The sequence below is a fragment of the Cheilinus undulatus genome, linkage group 16 (assembly GCF_018320785.1).
Source record: "Cheilinus undulatus linkage group 16, ASM1832078v1, whole genome shotgun sequence".
Taxonomy (NCBI): Eukaryota; Metazoa; Chordata; class Actinopteri; order Labriformes; family Labridae; genus Cheilinus; species Cheilinus undulatus.
The window spans coordinates 9,091,629-9,117,479 of record NC_054880.1 but is presented as its reverse complement, the minus strand read 5'-3'; the positions used below and the strand labels follow the sequence as shown (position 1 = coordinate 9,117,479).

Below are 25,851 nucleotides of genomic sequence, written 5' to 3'. Positions count from 1 at the left end.
TTTCCTGATTGCCTGAAAGGCATCAGAAATGAATCAGACCTCCACTCAACAAACATTTCTAAAGTTGTTTCTTCTCTTGATGACAGATCTGACAAAGCTTAGCTTTATCATATTAATTAATCTGCATCATGGCACTATTTCAGCACACTTAATTCCATTAAATGCTGGGAAATCAGAAGAAAATCCATTTGTTTCTGGGAAAGTTAGCCAAGCCATAATGCAACAGGTCTTGTGCTTAACTGAGACTACAGATGATTAGGCACCACATGGGAGGGTTATTGACCAAGAAATGACTGCAGTTTTGTTGCAGACATTAATACTGTGTGGAAAAAGGCCTTGCCAGGAAGTCTTTGAACGCTAACTGCCGGCTTCACCAGAATTAAAGAGAAATTAGCATCCATTCCCAGGGGCATATAACGTCTATCAGGCAGTGATGGACGATAATTGCCGGTGGGCTCTAAGATAGAGGAGGGATGTAATCAGTAGAAAAGGAAGCGAGGGAGAAGAGAAAAGAAGAGGGAGTTAAAGACAGGAATGGAGGAACCTGCAGGGACATAAAGAGTGAAACAGGAAACTAGAACTACTGTTTGGCACTTATATGCCTCCATGAGGTATATAATTGCCAGACAGTGGAAGTCCAGTGGTGGGTCAGGCAGGGGGCCTGGGGTTTAGTTTAGTTTATTAGGATCCTTGAGAGCTGCAGCACTGCAGTGTCTAGTCTTCCTGAGGTCCACAAAAAACTTTACGGTGTGTCACAATTTAAAGTTTGTGTGGTAGAGTGGTTGCTATAGAACTTATTTATTCGCTGATGTAGGCCAGTCGTTTGCAATAAGCATGCAGCTAAATGGATTATAGAGTAAGTAAAGTTTTAGGAGGTCAAACAGGTAAAAATAGAGTGCATTTTTAACCAAAATATATGTATAGCCACTTATAAAGACTGTGTCTTAAAGGTACAGTGTGTAATACTTAGCCAAGTAGCATTAGTGCAACAATGCACAATCACAGCACTGAGTCTGTGTGGATATGTTCAAAAGAGCACAATATCTATAAGGAGGCTAATGTTGGATCACCTAAATAAATATAATTGTTTAATTTGAATCAACATAGAAAAAGCCTTTTACTCATGCATGAGGAGTGTCATCTCCTTGGATTCCTCCATCTTTTGTTGCATGTTGCATTTTTTGCCTAATTTTACATACCTTACCGTCAGACAAGGTTTAGATTCTTTGAAACTACAATATGTTAGACGTCACTATAACCTCCCAATATGTAAGTCTGCAGTGACCTTTGACCTCTGAAATCTTGTCAGCTCATCCGCAGGTCCAAGAATAGGCTTGTACCAAATTTAACAAAAATTCTCCAATGCATTGTTGACATAAAGTGCTCACAAAATTTGAGGTCACAAACAACGGCCTCAACCTTTATCCTACAACCACCAAAATCTGTCAAATCTATCTCTCTATCAAGGATGGCATATGTGCAGGTTTAAAGACAAATCCTTTGGAGGGTTTTTGAGATATTGAATTCACAAGAATGATTGGGCTTATAACTTAAATACAAAATGTCTCTAGACCTCACAATTGGCCATGAATTGGTTAAAAAACTGAGAGGGAGATGGGTAATTTAATGAAAGTAAGGAGGAAGACGGGAGGATTTTAAAAAGTTGAGCTACCCCTTGGGGGTTATATGCCTCTGCAAAGTTTCCAGCTCCTGGAAATTGAAAGTACAGTGATGAGTAAGGAAGAAGACAGACTGGGGTGCTTTCTGTGGTACAGATGTTGTAACCAAGGGCCGACATGAGGCCTAATGACCTTTACCTGAACAAATGTGCAAGCTTGAAGAAAACCCCTGAGAGAATTCTATAGATACTGCATTCAGAAGTGAGAGACAAACCTAACACCATGACCTGAACCTTAAACTTTTGACTTCCCCAAATCCAGTCTGTTCAGTATTTCTGAGTTCTGTGAGTGAATGATACCACATGTTTTATACTACTTTGATAGGGGCGGCAGATCAGGGTCTTCTCAGCCCGCTGTGTTTCACAGGTTTATTTATTGTGCATTTCTGCTCTTTTGACAATATTTATCAGAAGTATGTTGTATAAAGATACTCAAATAACATCAATTGAAAAGTTGGCTTGATTTCCTGTTGGTGAGCTGCATGTGTAAATGCTTATTATTGATACAGTAGCATATCAGAACCATCATCCAAGAGTTCATAGCATTAGAAATTCAATTTCTAATTTGAGACATTGTTCTTCAACAAGTGCATTCACTGGAAGAACAAACAAGTGGATGTCTCTTTTATGCATTGATGGTAATTATATATAGAAAAAAAGGAAAGAAAAATGTTCAATAAGTCATACCTGGGTGGCTGTAAATATACTTGGGGGGGGGGGGCACTTAAATATGGTGAAGAGTGAGAAAACATTTTTGTTAATCCTTGAGTCTTAAAACTAACATACACTGCGATTTTCAGGTGATGCAGATTTTGAGTTGCACAACTCACTTTGAAGTCGCACTGACCTTCAGCATGACCGTGCATCATTTGACGTGCAGTGTGCATGGGAACATGACAGCTGACCACAGCTCAACCAGGTGCTCCCAACCAGTCAAATGGATGTTTGATGTTTTGGTCATAGGACTGCACACACTAACATAGTGAGAGCAGAGTCAAGAGCTGAATCCTCAACTTTTGGGGCATTTTTCTTTGTAGACTCTTGGGCTCTTATGGAGTTAGCTGGGAATCGTGCGGTTACATCTGGCTCTAGGAGACACTTGAGATGCAACATATAAAGGATGCACACCACTTCATCCTTGAGCCAGGATGAATATTTGTGCCAAGTATGAAAAAAAATCCCTCTAAGCATTCATAAGACAGAACGGCCTTGAAAGCAACTGAAGAACATGAGGCCCGATGACCTTGAACTCTGTCCTAGGACCTAATCAGTTCAACCTTGGGTCAGGGCGAACATTAGTGCAAAATTTTATGAAAATCCATTTAAGTTTTATTAAGATACATTGTTCACAAGAATGGCCTGTACATATGTACGTAGAATGTGATAACGTGACGCCACCAGCCTCTACTAGTGCCGCTGTAGAGGCAGAAAAATACAAGAGAGGTAGAGGAAAAATAAGTGGCTGTGATGGATAAAAATGAAGGGATTTAATGATTGAAAGATGGAGTAAGTCAAAAAGGGACAGGGGACAGATTAATGAATAGAAAGGAGGGCATATAGAGGAGGGCTGGAAGTCAGAAAAATGACAATACGTATGAGGAAAAGAAGGTGCAGAAGGAAAGGATGAAAGAGGGAAGAAAAGAAGTGATGAAGCGAGGATGAAAAAGCATAGGGTGCATAAGGAAAAAATAAGCAAACAGAGCCTCACCTCCATTTTTCATCCTCTGTTGTTCTTTCTGCTCAGCCCCATAATAACCTCTCATGTTTCCTTTACAGTTATAAATTTTATTCATCTATACGTCACAACGCTTGCTGCTTTTACACATTAAGGCTGCTTTTGTATATTTTTTTAATACACTGAGCAGAGCTGAGCTTGAAAAATGGGCGCTCTTGGTCTGCTTGTATTTCGCCTTCATACATTATTAAAGAGGGGGGATTGAATGGAGAGGAGGGGGGTGAGATTAAAAAGACAAAGTAGAGTAAAAAAAACATGAAACCAGAAGAGGGTGAGAGAGAGGGGAGAGGAGCGTGTAAGTGTGCGTGTGGATGATGCTGAGGGTGCTTCACATGATTACTCAGAAGAAGCCCTTGAAGAACAAATGGTGCCAGAGTTTTAAATACAATTTTAAAGGTCATAAACCTAAAATCAATCAAAACCTGTATGTGAGAGGCTTTACTAACCCACAGGCAGATACCATTGAGTATTTAACATGTAGATTCTGTCAAATACTTCACATTTAGGTGCCAAAGATGACAAAATGACACCGATCCCTCCCACTCAGCCGACAGCAGATGGAATCAGGGTCAGCATGAGGTCCAAGCTAGCGCTCAATCCCTGTCAAACCACATCCTCTGAGCTGTCGGGATATATTTAGAGCATTTAACATATAGAAACGCATTTTCTTGATGTTTGTCATGTATGAAATAAAGATGATCCAGTCTGTTGATGCTCATCCTTGAAGAAGAAGGAGGAGGAGGAGCTGTGGCGTTCTGCCATCCTTCACAAAGACGAGTAATTTGTTAAAATCTAGTGCCATCAATCACTTTGTTAGTGCAGGTGTCTCATTTCTCAAACCCTGGACATCTCATTTTGGAAGAAAACATTTCATTTAGATGCGGGTGGGTCTCCATATTTTATCGTGACAGACTTTAATCGCATCACCATCCAGGTTGAAATGAAAGAAGTCTCTTAGGGGCGCTCCATTTGTCTAAGCTCACATACAGGTGCTTTTAACACACTGGCTAATGGTTTTACTCCAGTTGTCTATTCAGATTTGCTGAAAAATACGACCAAAGCAAAGACTGTTCATCTCTTCTAAAGGAAAATCACATACATCACCTGCAAATTTTGAAGAGAGTCCGTTAGAGCATTTTTGCATTCAAAAGAATGCCCCAAACAGAAAGACAACCCAAAAACATTATGCCTCAGGCCTCGGCTGTCGCTAGCACAGAGGCATAAAAAGTGCATTAAACAGGTATATTTCTTTATCTGCGCTACTTGATGTCTCATGCATTTGTTCTCCTGCAGAACTAAACTTAAGTGATGTAGACATGTAGAGGAGAAACAGCCCGCCTGCTATGTTGCTTACCAGTCACAACACTGATGCGAATCATCAGCTGATGCCTGCGGTATGCTAATAGGTGGAGGCAAGCTTTGAAGTAAAATAAATGGCCCATGCAGCAATGCAGCCTCCCCGGTGCCTCTGATGTTCTGCATAAAAGACACGTTAGATTAATAATTCTGCATTAGCTGAGACAGAAAGTTGTCAGGTCGGTGAGGCGTATTTATGCTATTTAATGCGGGGGCTCTTCGGGGGCAATGGAGGCTAATTTTAATTTCAGGTGTAAATGAAATACAGATTGTTGGCGTCCACATTGAGCTTGTGAGATATGTTAATGTATAAAATAAAAGGGAGGGAGCGGGAGCAGTAAAAAGGAGACGGAGCCAGAGAGGGAGAGCAGTAAAGGAAAGCCTCAGCGGGAAACTGCTCCGTCTGAATTATCCTCACATCACAGCTCAGAACAGCCAGAACCAAATTTAATCAATGACTCCAACATCAAGAGCACGTGCATGTGTGAGAGTGGGGAGGGGTTTAGCATATACACAGCACACGGCTTGTCCAATTCACAAACACCGTGCAGGACTAAACCTGCAGTATAATGCCATAGATAGATGAGACAGGACTCTTCGGTTTTACATCAAAAGCCCGAGCGTCATGGGAGGATTATGCAGAAATTGGCATGCAACCCCTCTAGCAACGTTTTAAAATGGAGCAGAGGTTGGAGCAGCACACCACAATGATGAAAAACAAGCTGGATCATCGTAAAACAGGAAAATTCTCTGTACAGAGGAGGTCAGTGGCAGTAAATCTCCTCCACTGACACCTGAGGCTCAAACACTGCAGGATTATTCTCTTTAAAGACAAATAAAGCCGTCATTACCGTTATTAATTCTACCTAACAGACAATCTGGATTATACGTTTAACTGATACGTGGCTGACTGTTTTTAGGATGCTCCCAAAAATGGGCTTTTAAGGTTTAGATTATCTTCATGCACCATCTTTATTGTGTTATGCAAAGTCCACACCCTGCAGTTTCAGCTAATGACGATGCTTGTGAAGTAGGCTGGTGATATATAGTGTTTAGACAACAGACCCACAGCTCCAGAGTGGCTCTGCCCACTTGGCACTTGTTGACTTCAACTGAAAGGTGTGTTTGATATAACCACTGCTACACAAGGTTTTATGACTTAACAGTATGCTGCTGATTTTCTTGATAGCAGAATTATGATGACCTTGCAAAGCAGATGGATACGCCCATTTCCGTGTTTCTCACTGGTGAATCCATCTTGCAAAGCTCCTGTCTGAATCGTATGGGCCCGGTTAGAAAGTGACAGGACCAATCAGCGACGAGGGGCAGTACTTTCAGGCGCAGCAGAGTCATGACGTAAGCAAGCTGCAACAAGAGGCCGGTGCAATTATGGCGGAAGACAATAACATGGATGCTGCTAAAGCACCAGTTTTATCAGAACTTGATGACATTTCTCGAGTGAGTGAAATTGTTTACTGAGTAAGTGACTTCCTGCCTGTGGCTGCAAAGTGTAGTGTATGTGTAAAGCAACAGGGGCTGCATAAGTGAGCAACGTGTAAGTGTTCATCGCTTACCGTAGGTCACAATTATGTAACAGCCTTGTTAAATTGCCTGAGTAATACACTTAGGCAATTATTGATTATGTTATTAATCAATCTGCTGAAACACAACAGAAAAGAATGATCTTACTAAGGTGTTAAAAACACTTTCATGTGTTAAAAAGTAATACTACGATGTATCACTATTGGAGAACTATATAAACTCAGCATAGGTGTTAAATTTAACACTATGGGAGTTGAATTACCACTGACATGGAGCTGATTTGTTATTATAGAAGAATAGATAACCAACACAACTGGGAGTAATTTTTATACTCTTCAGAGTTGATTAACATGTATTGTTAAGTTCTATTAACACTGTACAGTGTTAGCCAGTGTTCATTTTTTACTCAATTTTGAGTTCATTTTACTCTGAAATTTTAACACTGTGGAAAGAGTTAATTTAACACCAGTTCTGGTTAGGACCAAATACACTCGGACACAGTGTTAAATTTAACTCTTTAAGTGTTGATTTAACACTGCAAAATTTGCTGTGTATGGTTACGAGCTGTGGGTTTTGAAAGAACGAAATCGTGGATATGGGTGGCCAAAATGAGATCCTCCGCAGGGTGTCTGGGCTCTCCCTTGGAGATAGTGCGAGAAGCTCGGCCATCCGGGAGGGACTCAGAGTAGAGCCGCTGCTCCTCCGTGTTGAGAGGAGCCGGATGAGGTGGCTCGGGCATCTGGTCCGGATGCCTCCTGGAGGCCTCCCTGGTGAGGTGTTCCGGGCAGGTCCCACTGGGAGGAGGCCCCAGGGAAGACCCAGGACATGCTGGAGAGACTATGTCTCTCAGCTGGCCTGGTAATGCCTTGGGATCCCCAGGAAGAGTTGGTCGAAGTGGACGGGGAGAGGGAAGTCTGGGCTTCCCTGCTTAGGCTGCTGCCCCCGTGACCCGACCTCAGATAAGAGGAAGAAGATGGATGGAGGAAGAAAACAGTTTTGGGCTGGTAACATCACACTGCACACCCGTTTCTTCCCTGTTCGAGGTCAATGCTGTGCGACGTTATCACCTTTGTCTACATAAAGCCAAACTTGTGCTAACTGGACCTTTTGACATTCCTACACATACCAACACAGTTGCTCCCCATTGGATTGATGAACAGAGGTGCCAGAATCGACTTTGAACTATGGTCACTGCTGCCTCACATGACACTAAAGACACTGTCAGCAGTTAGGGTAAGCCCTGGTTCAGATTGATAGGGCGACTTTCACAATGAAACGGTCATTGCAGACTCGCTTACATGTGAACTAAGTCTAGTATTGCTTCTGGAACCCAAAACACAACCTACTTATATAATTCCACATTTTAGTGATAGAAATGTAAAAACTGTCATCATATTGTTGGACTTTATTGCTTTGTTTCCCCCCACTTCAGTAGCGTCCTTTTTTACTTCCAGAGACCATTCAGACTTGTTCAGGAAGGAAAAATACCCCTTTGAGGGTCATGAGTGACAGAGAAATTCAGGGAGATTTCAAGCCGCAAGCTTTTAGGACATGTTCAATAAATCTTAAAGAGCGGATGAAAAGTGCAGACAGCGAAGTAAATTGTATGTACCTTTTAGCAACACTCTATGTAATTGTCAGATGCCAGGGCTTCTGCTCTCTCTATCAGAACCAGACAGATGTCAGTCTAAAACATGAGCTACCAGCTCTGGTTACTTAGAGGGCCACAGTTATATCAGAACACTTCTATAGTGTTAAAAAGCGTGGGACATTCATGAGACAATTGTAATTACTTAAATAAACAAAATGAAAAATATATGAAGCTATCAGCATAATTTGTGATACCAGCATTTACATTTTTACAACACATTTTTAAACTCCATTGATTAATTAAATCAGCTAAAGCCAATTCAAGCTTTGTCTTCCATGTAATGCACTGAATACTAACTACTTTTAAAGCATATTTAACTAAAAATTAAATGTGTAGCGTGTAAGCTGCCTAAGGGCACTATTGGGTGGGAGGGACCCAAAGTCCACATCTTTACCGCAGAGTAAGGGGTGGATATGGTGAGTGAGCACAGCCTAGGCCGGAGGGCGGGTAGAGTGATTGCTGCAAGCCCCTGGTCATGCTGTGGATGTCCAAAGGGCTCAGGAACAGCCGGCAGTCTCCGGACCAGGTTTGAAAAGGCCCAGACAAAAGAGATGCCATCGAGCTTGACCTTGGCTGCCAAGGGACCTTGGCCCTCGGCAAAAACCCTTAGTGCCCTACATGCCTAACACTTATGCATATCAGTTGAGTAATAATCATAGGAACAACTTTGATTTTCATGTTTTCATGGCAGATTTTTAGTCCTCATGTTTACATTTTTTTGATATCTAAGTTAGACTGGAAGACTGCTCTGAGTTAGAAAAGGCACCATGTTTCTAATTTTTTTTTGTACTTCAACAAATTCTGATTCTTCATGGGGGTCTTTCAATATGAAATACCATCTTTGTTCCATCTCGTAAAAATGTGCTGTCTCTGTAGAGTCCTCAGAAAAAGAGATGTAAACACCTATATCTCCATATCTAAAGGCCAGCTGAGTTCATTCATTCTCTCACTACTCAGCCTTTCATGTGACTTTCATTACATTTCATCATGTTCTCTCTGACCTCCGTGCTATTGGCCCATTCTTCCACTTTCTCTTTTCCTTTCTTTCTCTCCTCCTTTCATGGACTTCATTTTGACAAAGGTCATTTACAATAGGGAAAGATGAGAGCGAGGAATGAAAAGGAATAAAAGGAGAACAGTATGAGGGATGTGAAGCAGAGACAGAGGGGATACTGTTCATGTCCAAAGATGAAGGTTCAGGAGAAGAAAGAGAAGATATCCAGGTACTCCATCACATGTTAAACCACAGATGTTCAGGCGTTTTGCCTTTTCTGTGAATTCCTGCTGAAAAAAAAGTGTATTTTTCTGCAGTTTAAGATGGAAGTTATGCAAAAGAGGAAGTCTCTTCATTTCTAACCTTTCATGCTGTTAAAGGTTAGGCAAAGTTTCCTGGAAGTGGGTCACTGAGGAGTCAGCTTCATTTTAAAACTCCTAACAAAGACTGCCAAGCTTAGAATATGTCACATAAATTCAGTTATTGGGGAAAAGGACTCCTTATTTTAAAGCAACTTGGCTGAAACAGAAAGTTTATCCATGAGGGGCATTTAAGTTGAAAAGTAATTGTACAGAAGAACTAGAAGACAACAGAGACACAACAATGAACAGGATGTATTTTCCTCTTGGTGCTTGTTTTCTTTGAATATGTTCCACTGTGATTAACCACATTATTTTGAAAGCTGAACTCAACTTCACTAGCCACACTGAGGTCTGATTACAACCAGACCTGTTGAAAAAAGAATTCCCTTAAATAGAAGCTGTCAGACAAGGGGAAGAAGGCTAAAAGATCTCTATAAGCAACTCATCATGCCTTGATCTAAAGGAATGTAAGAACTGAGGAGATACAACGTCACTGGCCTCCATCAGGATCGAATGTAAGGCTTTGAGACCCCAGCAAACCTGTGAGAGCCATTATCCACAGATGGAGAAAACTTGTAACAGTGGTAAACCTTACCACATGTGGCTGGCCTACCAAGTGAGCATCAACAATTCATCACAGAGGTCACAAAAGAACCCGGCACATCTAAAGACCTGCAGGCCTCAACTGACTCAGTCAAGGTCAGTATTCATGATTCAACAATGAGAAAGAGACTGGGTGAAAATGGCATCCATGGGAGAGTCCCAAGGTCAAAACCAAAGCTGACCAAAAATAACAAAAGGCTCGTCTCACATTTCTAAATAAATCGCAGTGATCCCCAAGACTCCTGTAAAAATATTCTGTGGACTGAGGACACCAAAGCTGAACTTTTTGAAGGTGTGCGTTCAGAACTTCACAAAAAGACCATCATATCAACATGGTGATGATCTTGGACTGCTTTGCTGCTTCAGGATGGTGGAACCATGAATTCTGCTCATTTCAAGAAAATCCAGGGAAATGTCTGCCATGAATGCATGACCTAAAGCTCAATCACACTCGAGCGAGTCCACTTCTAAATGGCTGAAAAAAACAGTTTTGAAGTGGCCTAGTCAAAGTCTGATAAATCTGATTGAGATGCTGTGGTTTATAAGATCCAGGAGGAAGAGAAACTAAATGAAAAGACAAGAAAAGACTTACACTTGCTGTGGTTTAACAAGTCCCTTCATCACAGTTTATCACAAATCGGCATGTTCCTTTAACAGCTTGTTCTTGTCTTGTTCTACAAAGTAAATCTCAAAGTTTTTGTACTCCAAGCAGAGGAAACCTTACCTTTATTCAGAAACAAAATACAAATCAATACATTGTATTTGACAAACAAAATCATCCACTCATCCATCTTCTCCCGCTTATCTGGGGTAGGGTCACGTGGCGGCAGACGACATAAGTCAACCCAGATGTCCCTCTCCTCAGCTATGTTTTCCAACTCCTGAGGGATTTGGAGGCGTTCCCAGGCCTGATTGGATAAATAATCCCCCAAGCAAGTTCTGGGTCTGCCCTGGGGTCTCCGCCCAATTTGATATGCCCAGAAGACCTCCAGGGGGAGGTGACCAGGAGGCATCCTGATCAGATACCCAAACCACCTCAACAGGCTTTTTTTCGATGTGAAGGAGCAGCAAGATCAAGATCCCTCCAGATGTCCTAGATCCTCACCCTATCTCTATGGCAGAGCCCAGACACCCTTCTGAGGAAGCTCATTTTGCCCACCTGAACTTGTGATCTCGTTCTTTTGGTTCAACAAAGATCAACCAGTGAATTGAAAGCTTTGCCTTCCGGTTCAGCTCCCAGTGCCAGCAAAACTACTGATGCTGCACCAACGCCCCTGTCAGTCTCGTGATCCATTCTACCCTCACTCATGAACAAGACCAAGAGATACTTTAACTCCTTCACTACAAACAAAATCCTTCATATCTTTTTTCTAAAGAGCGATAACGCTGTTACGCTGATGACACTCTGATGTCCCTTTGATTTCCACCAGTCATAACTGACTATCTCAAGGTACCATCTGCCTTTCTGACTTCTGGACTTCTCAAAACTTTTAAAAACTACATGATGAGGAAACAGAAAAGATCTTGTTTGCTTCACTCATTTCTTTAAGCAACAGCTAGCAATTCTGGATGCAAAATGCCAAGTAAACTGCAAGGAAGCTAGGTGTTAAATTTGATTCTGAGCTTTTTTTTTTTTTTTTTAAGAAAAGTTATACCTAAAGTCTCATTATTATTTATCATCAGAAAACATGGAGCACTGTAGAAGTGTCCCTGAGCAAATCACAGCACACTCAAAGATCCAGGATGTGGTCTCAGAGCAGAGCAGTCTCACTTCAAAGATCCCAGGTGTGTTTAAAAGTGTGTTTGTGTGAGTAAGTGGTCCCCCAGGATGTCGGGATAAATGAATCATGTGTCCTCATTCAACCTCCCCTAAATAAGTCTTTTACTGTAGGGGCCAATTTGATATGGTGAGATGAAGAAGTGTTGAAATGCAGAGGAAGTCACTAATAAAGTCAGAGCTGCAGGTGCACAGAGACCTGCTAATATATTGATCTGACAGAGTTGATTAACCTGGTACTGAGTTTTTACAGTTCAGCTGAGATTAAACTGCACACTTTTCTGCACAAACAGAAGAAAACCAAAACATGTATAATTTATGCTTTCCATTTAATGAATTTACTGTCACTTTTTCTTTGGCTGGCTGATGGAGATGCAGACTGACAGCTGGAAAAACACAACGCAGGCAGAGTCTCACATCCCAGCACATATCAGTGTTTCCTTAAAGATGCATTTAGTTGCATTTTGTTGCAAAACAGTTGTGCACTACTTGGATAAGTTTGAAGGATAAGAAGCAAAAAGTTCAGTACACTTTACAACTGTAAGACTTCTTTGATGCTGAATAGTGGGTTTTTCATCCTTTTTCACAGAAATGTAAACTTTGTGACTCATCTATGTGTCTTTTAAGTTCAGTTTTTCTTCATTCAGTAATAAAAGTACTAAATCTACAAATAAAAACCAACATATGAGTGAAAAAGTTGGTGCCTTCTTAAAATTTCAAGTAGAATTGTGATAATTTCCTTAGTGTTTCCTTATTAAATCTTTGCTCATTAGTTCAGCTACTGCTTGCTTCAGGACCCTGTCACATTGTCTGAGAAAAACACTTAATTAGACATGCACCGATTGACCAGCTAATGACCGGAATCAGCCAATGTTCAGCCTGTTCGGCCATGACCACTGACCGACCAGTCCTCTCAAATGTAACTGACTCTGAGTGAGAAAAAAATAAAGACTGACCTACCCAAGGGTGAAGTAAGACTGTTTTTCAACACTCCCTCCTCTTGTCTGAGGAGAATTTGTTACAACCTTCCTGTCCAATGGTGGGTTTTACATCTCCACTGTCTGGTTGTGCTAGGGTGTACACTATGTCACAATACTGATTGATTAATATTCCTGTAAAATCCTTTTTTTTAACTGTCCAAACATGCCAAAGAGACTGTTTCACATCCATTTTATGGGATATATTTTGCATCTAATCTGGGCTACAGACTGTGTTTGGGAAGGGCAGAACCTCTCAGAGGGACAAACAGATCTGGTGATCTGGCTGTCGCCTTCATTAAAGGCTAAACTGACCAGCAAACATATGACATAACAGGCATGTGCTGCCAGCTAGGAGTAAACTATGTAACAAAAGCTCATCTTGATTTAGAACGCCCTAATGGATTACAGCAGCAAATAGCAGCACCAATGATGTTCCAGGGGCAGAGCTAGTGGCAGCCAGAGCCAAAATCTTTACAGATATCAACTAGCCATTTAAGCATATCCAATCACTGAGCATGTTTTAACCTACACTTGTTGGCCCCATCATCCTTATATGTTTCTGTATGTTGCCCCCAATGGAAAAATATGGACACTCCTGAGTTATAATTCATCAATACTGTAGTGTAAACCTAAGAGATTGAAAGGCAATATCTTAATGGTGGGACAGTAAATACAACTTTTCCATGTGAGTTTGTGACTTAAAAGTTGGACCTTCTGTGTGAAGCATCACTAAGCTAAAATTGATATTACAGATCAATGCAAATTGATAATTATCAGATAATTATCTGCTGGTTGTGCATCAGTAATGTAACCTCAGCAAAGACACTTCCTGGTCCGCATCCCTGGTCAGACAGGGCCTTACTGTGAGGCATCCGCATGTTCTCTATGTTTATGGGCTTCCCCCTACAATCCAAAGACGTGCGTGTTTGGCTAAACGATGACCTAAGCTATCTATAGTAATGAGTGGAACCTTGAATGTTTGTCTCTCTATACCAGCCCTGGGACAGGTAAACAGTCCTGGATGTACCCCTCCTCTCTCCCAGTCACAGTTTGGATCAGCTTGGTTATTTGAGAGGATGTCATGCTTTTATCTTCTTTTTGTACCACTGAAAAAAAGGCTTTAAACATGACCAGTCTTGACATAATACACCTCCCATAAATAGATTTATTCTTACATTTTTCTCACAGATACACAGGCAGATAATGTTAACAAATAAAGACGTCCCTCACAACCAAAGTGACCTTTGTAAAACTGCTGCTTTGCATCTAAAGGTCTTTTATCGTGTCTGTGGTCACGGCCTGCAGTGAACAAGTTGTGACCTTAAAAGTGAAGCTATTAGCTGAGAGTAGGCCACTCTAACAATAGAGGACAGCATCTGTGAGAAAATAAAGATGATTTGCATTTATTATCGGCTTTTTCAGAGCTTACAGATGTTGGTTAGTGGAGCCTCAGGCCAGATGAGGACATTTCAAGGTTGAGGGTTTGTCAGGACAAGTGACAGATGTTGTAGAGATGAGATATCTTAGTGGAATATTAAGAAATATTTGGTCCCAGGATTTGAATAAGGGAGCTGATATCTACTGTGAAGTATAGCCTGAAATTAAGTACAGTGAATTATGTGAGACTCCCCGCTTACCTGGGCTTCATTGTCTTTGAGCAGCCGTTTGGTTCGAGCTCCTCCAGGATCATCCGTCACGTTTAGAATCACCACACTTTTCTTTTCCCAGCCAATGAAGGAGCCATCCGTCATACCCTCCACCATGGCCAGGAAGTCCTCGTAGCCATGGTGACGGGTGGTGACCACAGAGAAGGCGGTCCAGTCGTACTCTTCAAGCACCTCGAAGATGACCTCGAGTTGGAGCGACGTGGAGCAGGTGAACTGGAGGTAGATGGAGCCACTTTCCTGAGAGAAAGGAGAGAAAATAATCAGAGAAGTCCATATCACTATGGGACATTTATAATTTATATACCACAACTTAAAAATATGAACCACAAGAAAGTCAAACTACTGTTATCTGTGCTGACTGCTCAAGCTTGTTGTTCACTTTGACCTAGTTTTACTGAGGTTGCTGCAGTGCAAGATTGCCACAATTGCTTTGGATGGTTTAAAGTAATCTTTACCGATAGCTGGAGCAAGAAACACAACGTTCAGTATGTAATAAGCCACAATTTTCCACAAGGTAAGAAAAGAGGTCCAAAGATTTCTCTAGGGCATGGCAAACTCAAGGCTCCTGCATGAAAGTCAAAGCCAGCATGTTTATCTGTGCCGTATTAAACAGGTGGAGCACTGTGATAAAGAAACCAGTACTCAGCGCTCACCTCCACCTTTCCAAATCAAAGGTTAAATATCAGCTTAAATCAACACTTTCACAGTCATGAACTGATCAGCTAAACGTCCAGAGAGTCCATATGTCAAGGCTAGATACTGAATCACAAATTCCTTCAGAAGGCATCACCTATGATGTACTTATGCATGTGAGTAATGACCTTATGAATAGCCTTGCATTTGACTTTTTAATGCATGCATAAGTACAGAATAGACACGGACGTAAAGAGAAAAGCACCATGAGTGGTAAGAAGACGAGACAGGCACATTTTAAGAGCTGTCGAGTAATTGTATACCATTCAGCAGCATGCATTAACATGAATATAGCCCATTAGGTCACCTGTTGACAGCATAAATGCAGGCAGAAGTGGAGAAAAGAATGACTCTACTTGAAAAACATGTTTTCGGCCATGCTTACTCTGTAACTATGAGGCTATGAATAGAAGGATTCAGGCAGCATAGTGACAGAAACCTTTATAATAAGTAAAAATATGTGTTTTTCTAAATCATTAACATAAGCCTTACAGTCATAAATCTTAAATGTTTAACTGATTTATGAAATACTTCATTGTTCACAGGTATAACAGCCTGCTCACACTGGGTCTCCTTGAATATTGGCCTTCTATAGGGAAGGCCCTCTTAGTACTTGGATGGAAGATCACCTGGGAACACCAGGGGCTACAAGTTTAGTTTAGGGGAGCAATGTTGGTTGAGTGGTCATCAGAGTAACTCTGTTTCTGACCACACTGCTGGTCACATCTTTCACTCCACATTCATACGCTAAGGGGAACTGGCCTTCAGTATTAGCTAATCCCATTAGTAGCATTCAAGCCCCTCAACACATGCAGCAGTGGGAGCAAACTTCGTCACACGTGACAGTTGCAGCTTGTGATCGAACCTGTGACCTTCCGGTTGCAAACCACTACACCAATGTCATCCCTGTGGTTTCCTGTGTTATTTTTTCTGACTTCATTTACCTCAAACACAGCCAGAAATAACTGTAAAGCCTTTGAAAGTTGCCCACTGACTCGTCCAGTTGTTTTCAGTGTTGGCATGATAATTCAGCTTGTTGGTTTTTACAGTGTTGGTTTGGGTGAAGGTGCTTCCTTGCACCTAACCTTGCAAAGCAGATGGATACGCTCATTTCCGTGTTTCTTACTGGCGAATCCATCTTGCAAAGCTCCCGTCTGAACTGTTTGGGCCTGGTTAGAAAGTGACAGGACTAATCAGCGACGAAGGGCAGTACTTTCAGCAGGGCAGAGCAGTGAGAAGAGACCGGTGCAATTATGGCGGAAGAGATTAGCGTCCATGCTGCCAAAGCACCACTTTTCTCAGAACTTGACGACATTTCTTCATTAAAAGAAGAATAAAGAACAGCGGTGAGTTGCTTTTTTTCGAAAAAACAACAAAAGTCATGTACTGACATGTCTACAGTCCCCATGGTTTGTGTTATGCAGTTCCCTGGAGCTTACTCGTCAGTAGGGGCGCACCTCTGTTTGGGGCTACGACATAACATGTTTTGTTGCTGTGACAGAATCTTCATCCAGTCACCCTCCGAGTTTTTTTTCAAAGCCTCTGCCCTTTCTCAAACGTCGTCTATGGAAGGTTTACCAGATGGATGTGTGAAATACATCCATCTGGCAGGTCAGGTTATCCTTGCACCTATATCAGCACAAAAAATCATGAAGTTACACGCATCCAAGTAGAAAAAAACAAGCTTTTGAAAGGACTGGTGTCGATGCAGCAATAAGTCATGAGGCATAAGCAGGAAAGACAAAGAAATTGTGGATTCCAGACTCTCAGTTATTTGGCCGTGACTTCACAAACGCCCCTCCTGGGCCTGAAACATAAACTTATATTGGCTGTTGGTTGCATCATTATCCTTCTGAGTCCCAAAGAATTAGCCTGGCTTGGCCCACATCTCTTGTTAAGCCTGCTGTTTCCTGTAACCCTGAATACCATCTTGGCACAACAACAAAAAAAAAAAAAAAAAAAATACTCTGGTCACAAAGAGTTTCAAAGATTTATTGTCCCACTGTGCAGAGAGTAAAACTCATCTGAACCAGCCACAAAATTGGCCTTTATATATATAAATATATATATATATATATATATATATATTTTTTTGTTCTTCCACACCCTTCAGTGCAATCATTTTCACAAGAACAACAAAGTAACAAGAAAAGACACAGGGACTGGCTCACAATATTGAGTTTGCCACATACCATTTTCCCCCTCTTGTAGACAATGGCTCTGTTTTCCAAAAATTCTCTACGCTGAAGTTTTGTGCTAATAACCCCACACCTACAGCAACACATTAAATGGATAAAAATGTCTGTCTGTTTCCCTTCGGCCACATTTACACAAAACAGTCCTCTGTGAGGAGAAACTATTTTTGTTTTCAGAAAAGTTCTATGTAAGGTGAAACAGTCAACACCATGCACACAGATCTGCAAAACAACAGCTAATGTAGGATGTTCACTGGAGCGTACAGCACACTAAGCACACTACGAAGCAGTTAGCTCCCTTTTGAGTCAGTCTTTGCAACTCCATTGCACGCACTCCGGTCTGTCCCTGATGTGTCCCAGAAGTACCACTCTGCCCCACTCCAGATTTGAGCCAGGTCTACCTACAGCGCCAGCCACTGTCAAACTGCATCGATCCACATCGAGCAGATCAACCCAAACAGCCAGAAAAACACTCAAAACACCCTGTCAACTTCAAAATACAAAACAATACACCAACTCTATGGAGCTAAATCCATCCAGAAAGTTTTGTTAATCAAAAAAAAAAAAAAAAAAAATCATCTTAAAAATTATATTTGAAACCAAAAGTTTATTGTTTGATCCTGAATTAAAAAAAAAAATAAAATAAAAAATACTGAACTGAAACTAAAAATAAGTGTGAGCTAAAAGAATTTCAATTCAAATATACTTTTGATTCAGCTCTGTAATTATTTTAAGTAAACCATTTATTTTCATGTTTTACTCTTAAATATATTTTCACATTTGAGGTGTTATATTTTTCAGTTTCAGGTTAATTCTTTTTCATATTTAAATCTTTTTTTTCACACTCAAATCTTCTTTTTTGGTTTCAGATTTTTTTTTTTTTTCAGATTGTATTTTTCAGGTTCAAACTTATACATTCTTTGATGTTTTAAGAGATAAATAATCACAGTTTATCTAAAACAGCTTGTGAAAGCTAATTTTGTCCTCAGCATCCATTCATTTACAGCTAACTAGGTGAATACAGTGTGTAGAAAGTGTTGAAGTGAACATAACTGGGGAAGGCTCTGAGCCTTCTTTGCTATGCTGTCGCTCACAATTCCACACCCTTCTCAGTCGAGACCACGCCCCCAAAGGCACAACAGAGCCAAATATCTGAACCTGAAAAAATATGATCTGAATGTGAAAAAAAAAAAACTGAAACCGAAAAAAGAAGATTTGAGTGGGGAAAAAAGATTTGATTCGGAAATTGTTAAACCTGCGACTGAAAAAATAACACCTCAAATGTAAAAAATAAATAAATAAATATGTAAAAGAAAAAAATAAAAATACATGATTTTATTGGAATGATTATAGAGCTGAATCAAATGTATATTTACATTGAAAAAAAAAAAGGTTATGCTTATTTTTATTGTGAGTGAAGTGTTTATATGTATTTTTCAATTCAGGATCAAACCATAAACTTTCTGTTTAAAATTAAATTTTTTCCATTTTTTTTTTCAAATTATCAAAACTTTTGGGGTGGATTTAGCTCCATACAACTCCTAATGGGGGTTACCTTTTTAATCATAAACTATAAACCTCATTTCACCAGTACTTGAATCTAAAAAAAAAACTTAGCACTGACGATAAATGATTTTAAAACTTAAAAAGTTATAAAGTGAAGCTTAAAGGCTCACAACCTGAGAAAAGTAAATGTATTAGTTCAAAAAGGTCAAAACATGAAATTGGAATGTAAAAATAATGTTTTTTTAAAAGGCATCTATATTAGAAAGAAAGTTAAAATAATGAGTTTAAAAGGTCAAAATATGAATTAATATTTATAATCATAGAATAAAAAGTCAAAATATGATTAAAAATTTTCAACTGTGAGTCTAAAAGGTCAAACTATGGGATTATGAAGTCAAAGTCTGGACTTTACAATATGAGATAAAATGCAAATAATAGGTCTTAAAGCTCAAAATATTATATGAGTAGTCAAAATTATGAGTTGAAATGCTCAAAATACGAAATAAAAAGTTAAAATCCTAAGTTTAAGTCCTAATTGTGAGATGCAAAATTGAAAATGTGAAATTAAAACACAAATGATTTTGTTTCCTACATTCCTGACTTATATAATTCCCGAGTTATAACAGAATTATAAAATTATCTTGTGGGCCGGATTTAACTGTTCCATGGGCCGGGTTTGACCCCCAGGCCTTGAGTTTGACACCTCTGCATTAGACTGCTTCTGTTTGACTTCTTGCATGGTCGCTCCTTCTCTTCTAAACTTTAACTGTCACCATCCTTCTCTGTCTCTCAGCCATTGTATCAGTCAGTACTGAGACGGGCTAACTGGCTTCTTTTTAGCCAAAGGCTGGTGTGTGAACTAGTGCTGTGAAGTCGTGCAGACTTCAGACAACCATGGCTTGCTGTCAAAGTTACACAGAGTTAAAAGCAGACAACTGAGGCACTCCTGTAGGAGAGGCATGATTCAAGTTTAAAAGCTACTGAAAGTCCTGTTTCATAATGCTGCATAACACTGTCCTGTTCTTTCACCAAACAGAGGCATCAGGCTGACTTGGAGACTTCTTGTCATGTTGTAGTCGTACTTTAAGTTTCCCAGATTAAACTGCGAGTGTCTTCATATGTTTGCAGTCCTAACTCCTTCTCATCTAGTTCTGCTCGTCTCTTTGCCTCGTGGTTGACTGACAGTTTCACTGAACAGTCAAAGGAATAACACAGTCTGTCTGTCAAAAAAGTCCTTGGCTTCTGAACGAGACTTTTAGTGTGAATGAAAGAAACAATGACGGCCTTCCTCTCTGCTGCTTCAGTCACATTTAATCTGGGAAGACGAGCCGTTCGCCCGCTGGAGAGGAATTCATTTCTTTTTGGCTTTTTCTTCTATTGTTTCTTCTTAAAGCTTGAACAGAGGAGTGGGGGGAATCCATATGAAGTGAAATGGATTTTTTCTGACATTGTCCGGTGTTTTCAGCTGTGTTGTTAAAAGTTATTTAGTTCTGTGTGGACATGAAACAGAGAGGCAGTGAGCATGTGTTTAAATTAATCATCAAACTCTCCGTCTTCGTGTTGATGTGAAGGATCAAAGATGAAACTTCAGGGAGCATCAGGCGGTCTTTCACTGCCGACAGGGCTCACCTCGGGTTATACAGCCATGAAGTAGGTCAAAAATCAAACCAGCAGCAGCCTGATTTATGATGTAAGCCCGTCTGCCTCCTTTAACCCAGCTCATAGTGGGAGTACAGGGAACGTGCTTGGTGTGAGCTCTGCTTTAGCCTGAGACATAAAACAAAATGTTCGTTTTCCCTCAGAAGCCGGGGATAAAAAAGGAATCTGTACCAGCTCTTATCATGTGGGCGCCCACCAGAAACAAAGAATGACTGACACCGTGTCCCGAGTCACGCTTTTAGAAGCTCTGTTGACACAAGCTGGATTGATTCTTGGCCTGTTTCAGGAAACATTCATGGCTCAGTGTCCCAAAGGCAATTTAGATCCAATTAGAGTTTCATTATACAAATATTTCTCACATGCAGAGCTTCTCTGGAGGAACAACACATCCATTAGATGTGTGAAACCCCAAAGAGTGGGGTCAAAGAAGCACAGCTTTCCAAATTAGTTATGTTGGACTCAAACGGCACATCAGACACTTCATCACTTTCTGCCAATCTGTGCTGAATTATCTTCCAATCAGCTTGGCACTCCTTCCTGGTTCAAACTCAGCTGTAGCTTTTAAATGAGCGATTGGGTAAGCTTTCCGAGTGCACTTCTGCCGGAGTTAATGTTGGCAGCCACTCAGCATCTAATCTTAGTCTAAGACCAGGGATTAACTTGCCATTCTACCCTGTAGACTTGCCTGTGTGGGATTAGTGTTACCTCCCGAGGGCACACAAGAGAGTTCAGGCTGGAAACAACTATCAGATGTGTGCAGGGCTTGACATTAACTTTTTTGCGCACCAGCCACAGTGGCTAGTGGTTTTGCAAACTTACTAGCCACTCGGTATTTCCACTAGCCACAATTTTGATGTTGGAAACTATGAGCTCTATGTCAAATTTGGTCCAAAGGGTATGGTACAGAACGACACGCATGCTCTACTTCTCCTGTCCTCTGGTCTTTTCTCCTTTAAACTTTATGGTGGAAATGTCTTCATATGCGTGTCTAAAATTAATTAAATATCTGTTTAAATAATAGATGACTTACATTTGGTGCATGAAGCTCACATTTGAAGAACGTTAAACAACTGTACTCTCTGTTGTTTAATGATAGAAGCAAAAAAAATCATTGTTTAATTCCCTTTGACTCCAAAGTGAACGGTTACAGACTTTCATCCTTCTGCCTCTGTTTCTGACTGCCTCAGTGAATTGATTTAAATTTTCAGAGTTTCTCTCATCTTTTATATGCATTAATGATCGATATAAGACCAATCATTATGTCATACAGCATGAAAGCCCTTGGTGCTATGTAAAAATGCACAATTGGATGATGAGACCAGCCACTTTTCAGTTGTTTTGGGGGAGGCTTGTATATGCCAAAAACGCCTCTCTGTAGCAAGCCTCAATCATGAGGGCTAACTGACAAGCACTTTCAGAGTGAAGCATAAGTTGTGACACTGATAAATTCAACCCGCCATCGTGGCTAGTTAGAGTCTTGCTGCTACCCGCCACGGCCGAAATCCACCTGCATGTGGCTAGTTGGCGGGTGTAAGTGTCAAGCCCTGTATGTGTGGGATGTAAACTATAAGCATGGACACAATAATAATTGAGATTATTCTGAGCTCAACACAAACGTATTAAACATCAGTAGCCAATAGTAAGATCAGATCAGCTCAGACTGATGACCAGTGCTAAGTACAAGTTTTCCTCCATGCATGGATGTAAGTGTTATGCTTTAGTTAGTCACCATGTTAACCAGTGACTTTCTGCTATCTTCATGTGTAGATGTCTTTGTTACCAGCTGTTGAAAACTAAAAGAGTCCTTGTAAGTGAACCATTTTAGCTGGAATGTCTAAGATTTGTCAACCTGAAGACGGTCAAAGAAACTGATTTTTTAATTCAATTTGGGCCACTATGTTCTCTCATGCTAGAAATCCATTTGCCTAAGTATGTAGCAGCCACACCTCTCACCCTGTTAACGAAATCTGAACAGTTTTTATCACGAAAGATCTGTTTTTAACCTTATTTTGTCACATCTTTGTCATAAAAACCAAGTCGACAAAAGATTTTCATTATACTTTTTATTGACTAAATTAACACTGCAACTGCCTTACCAAGTGATTAAGAGAAAATGTATTTCCAAGTGTTTTCCTTGACGTTGGTAAGAAGCATTCAGAGTTATTCAACTTACAGAAATGCCCTTTTCTCTGGATCAGTCTGTCTGTTTCTTTTTGTTGAGTTTTATTCCCCTAGGAGCTCAATCACAGTAATTCTGGAACTGGAAATTCAGGGCAAATAGAAAGTTAACTTCTACTAGTACTAAAAGACACCAGTGTGTCAGTATATCCAGAATGAAGCTCAGTTAAAAATGTAAAGAGATAGAGGTATGTAGTTGAAGAATGTAGGGGCAACTGTGATCCTAACAACTAGGACAGTAGCTCTGCATCCTGCACTTCTTCAAAGTAAACACATTTCCTATTGTGGCCTGGTTTCATTACCAAATTACACACAGTGTACTGGGAATAGGGTTTTTTGTGTATTAATCAATGCACAAAACTCATGTTCCCCAAAACTTTGGGTTCAGTTGATGCATGGATGTGTGAACTAGAGTTAGATTCTCTGCCAGAGCCAACTTGACCCAGACAGATACCAAGAGCCGTCCCTCCTAGGTGAAAACATGTAGAGGAAAGAGCCCGGATTGAAGGGGGGGTTGGATTGGGGGGTAGTGAGCACAGAGGTCTCATCTAATCTTACTACTCTGGATTCAGCCTAGGCCTCAGCAGAAACCGAGAGCCATCACCCCTGCCTAACCCTAACCCTAGGTTAAAGCCTGTAGAGGAAAGAGCTCAGCTTAAAAGGGGTTGAGGGGTGTGTGTGGTAGTGTGCCCATGGGTCACATCCACTTGGGCCAATCTGGATTCAGCCCAGGCCTTAGCAGAAACCAGGAGCCAACCCCCCTGCCTAACCCTAACCCTAGATTAAGGCCTGCAGAGAAAAGAGCTTGGATTCAAGAAAGATAGGATGGATTAAGCTTAAGCAGGGGGATGGTCTGCACCCTGAAGTCGAGTTGGGCCAGGATCCCTGTCCCTCCTCTTGGGCCTAGACTGGATGCAGCTCAAGGGTAGTCAAAGACACCTGGTCAGACATAGCAGCATGACAGCCTTTGCATTTGAGTTTTAGTCTATTTTTCTGGTAATAACTTCAGGGATGAGGTAGAAGAAGCAAAGCGTGCAGTTATGCCCAGGTGGAGGAAAAAGAAGCAGATGCCTCAGTTAATCATTTTTTCTAACACAGCTCAGTTTAAAGTCTGTTAACAGAGTGATGCTGTCCAAAAAGCCTGAAACATTCAGTGTGTCCACTCTTCATTCTCACTGTTCTGTTGATCATACACAGTTTGCAGTCATTGAGATCTCATTGGGACAGATCTCTGTCATTGAAACAACTCTAAATTGTACTCAGATTGTTAGTGTAAGAGTTAGCATATTAGGAAATGTGGGGTTAGATTGCTTAACAGCTAACAGAGCTACATTTTTGAGTAACTGTGCCTACCTCTGGTAAAAATATTAATGGGATTTCTAGAGCTTTGCACACAGCCTCAAGTATTTACTTAAAGAACAGCAGTTTTTTTGCACTTCTGCATGGTTCCCATTTACAGCATCCAAGGTCCACGCTTGAAGATAACTAACGTCATGTATTTGGTGTTGTGCTTGCATTTTGTCTTGCTAATCCTGCAGCATTTCAACTAACTTTTATTGTTATATGGCCAGTTGCAAGCAGCACCAAACTAACTACAGCTGCAACCATAAAAGACAGGCAAAGAAAACTTAACTTTTTGAGGTATTTTTTTCCTGGTAACCATCATGACCATTGGAAATGGCTTTGTGTACCACTCTCAGATCTAAACTTACCAGCTAGGAAAGGAACCACAAAGGGACGAAAAAACTCTCTCAGAGAGAAGCACACAATGGGGACTTGTGATAATGGGATAAGGCTAATGGGTAGGGCTCTTGGGTTAAAAATGTGATAAATTAGGCCAATTCAAATAAACCTAGTCCAGTCATTATATTGCCTTTAGAACAATTTATATTGATAGTTTTACTCACTTGGTTGAAAGCAGAAACTCCCAGATCCACAGCTCAAAAAGGTCATAAGGTAATATTAAGTCATTACTTTCTTGTATTGTCTGTTTCATGCTGGAAGCCTCAGACAGTCCACTCTTGAGTCCAAAAGGAATTAAAAGGATTAATGATGTAACAATAAATAATTCATTTTTACCTGTGGCTCTCTTCCCAGGCTGGCCCCTCCCCCGACGGCAACAACGGGAACCCCCGTCTGGGCGGAGACAAACTCCAGCATCGGGGCCAAAGGGGCTCGGTTCGGCGGCGGTGGTCTCTCCTCTTCAAACACCAAACCCTGAGAGTGAAACAAAGCTTCCTCAGTAAAACAAAGCACATTATTCAAAGGGTATTACATCAGCCTCATTGAGACGCAATTTCATAAGCTTCTCATCAGACTTTCATTCATCAAAGCTGCAGTTTTTCGTTTCTTCCTGTGCACTCGAAGAATAAATTAAAGGCTGCACAAGTGAGCAAAGTATACCAGAACATTGTGTACCTGTACTGCACTCCAGATAAGTGCTCACACTCCAGACGAGGCTTTATTCTTTTACCTGCCAACAAATGCGTCCAATGTAAAAGAAACTCCAGTAGGTTAAGAAGTTTGAAAGGAACAGTCTGTACAATTCACAACAAGGGGGGTTTTAATCAATACAGTGAGAAGAGATAAGTAGAGATGGAAAGTTCAGCTATGCCCACCTATGCTTCAGAGCTTACTCCATAAGATGTGTTTACAAAATAGTAAACCACAGTTTTTTCTTTATTTATTAATTTCATATAATGACGAAGGAAAGCTGTTAATAGTAGCCTTCCTGGTCCACACCACAATTGACTAACAAAGCATTTTGGGATTGCTTTCACCATGAGTCATCCAGGCCGCTTTTTAGAGTTTTTATTAACCTCAGTGCCTTTTTTGCCGAAAAGATTCCTGAAAACTATAAGCAGTGGAAGTGAATGAAGCTGCGCACCTCCTTATGTTGCCTAGAAATTTCTAGCAGGACCGCATCGTAACCAGGAGTAGGGTTGGGATTGAGTTGTAAAAATACAGTCTGGGCAACAGAGCAAACTGCAAGATTAACCTTGGAAGAAATATGGCTGAGGAGATACCTGCAAATAAATTCAGCAACAAAATAAGTTCACAGGCTTAGATGAATGCAAGAGTAGTCTCTTTCATTAAGAATTTTTTTTTTTTACCACATTATTTGCAAGACTTGGGATTTGCTGTTACTAAGTTATCAAGACCAATTAGATGAAGCTAAGATGCACTAAGTGACTGGATAAGTTTGAATTCCTAGTCATTGTCTTACAAAGTAGAAAGACAATTATTTAAGGATTTTCTTGTTGCCAATTACATTT

At 40.6% G+C, this 25,851-nt stretch overlaps 1 protein-coding gene across 1 annotated transcript in view; it reads right to left on the bottom strand.

Annotated features, from left to right (window-relative positions):
• The window catches only part of grin2da (glutamate receptor, ionotropic, N-methyl D-aspartate 2D, a), a 210,360-nt gene extending 185,593 nt beyond the window's left edge, over positions 1–24,767 (bottom strand). The window contains exons 1-2 of the mRNA XM_041808431.1: positions 24,656–24,767; positions 14,316–14,582 (exon numbers count right to left, since the gene is read on the bottom strand). Of these exons, the coding sequence (XP_041664365.1) occupies positions 14,316–14,582; positions 24,656–24,736 (348 nt within the window). The 5' untranslated portion in view covers positions 24,737–24,767. The remainder of the gene's footprint in view (positions 1–14,315; positions 14,583–24,655) is intronic.
• Between the last annotated feature and the right edge of the window lie 1,084 nt (positions 24,768–25,851).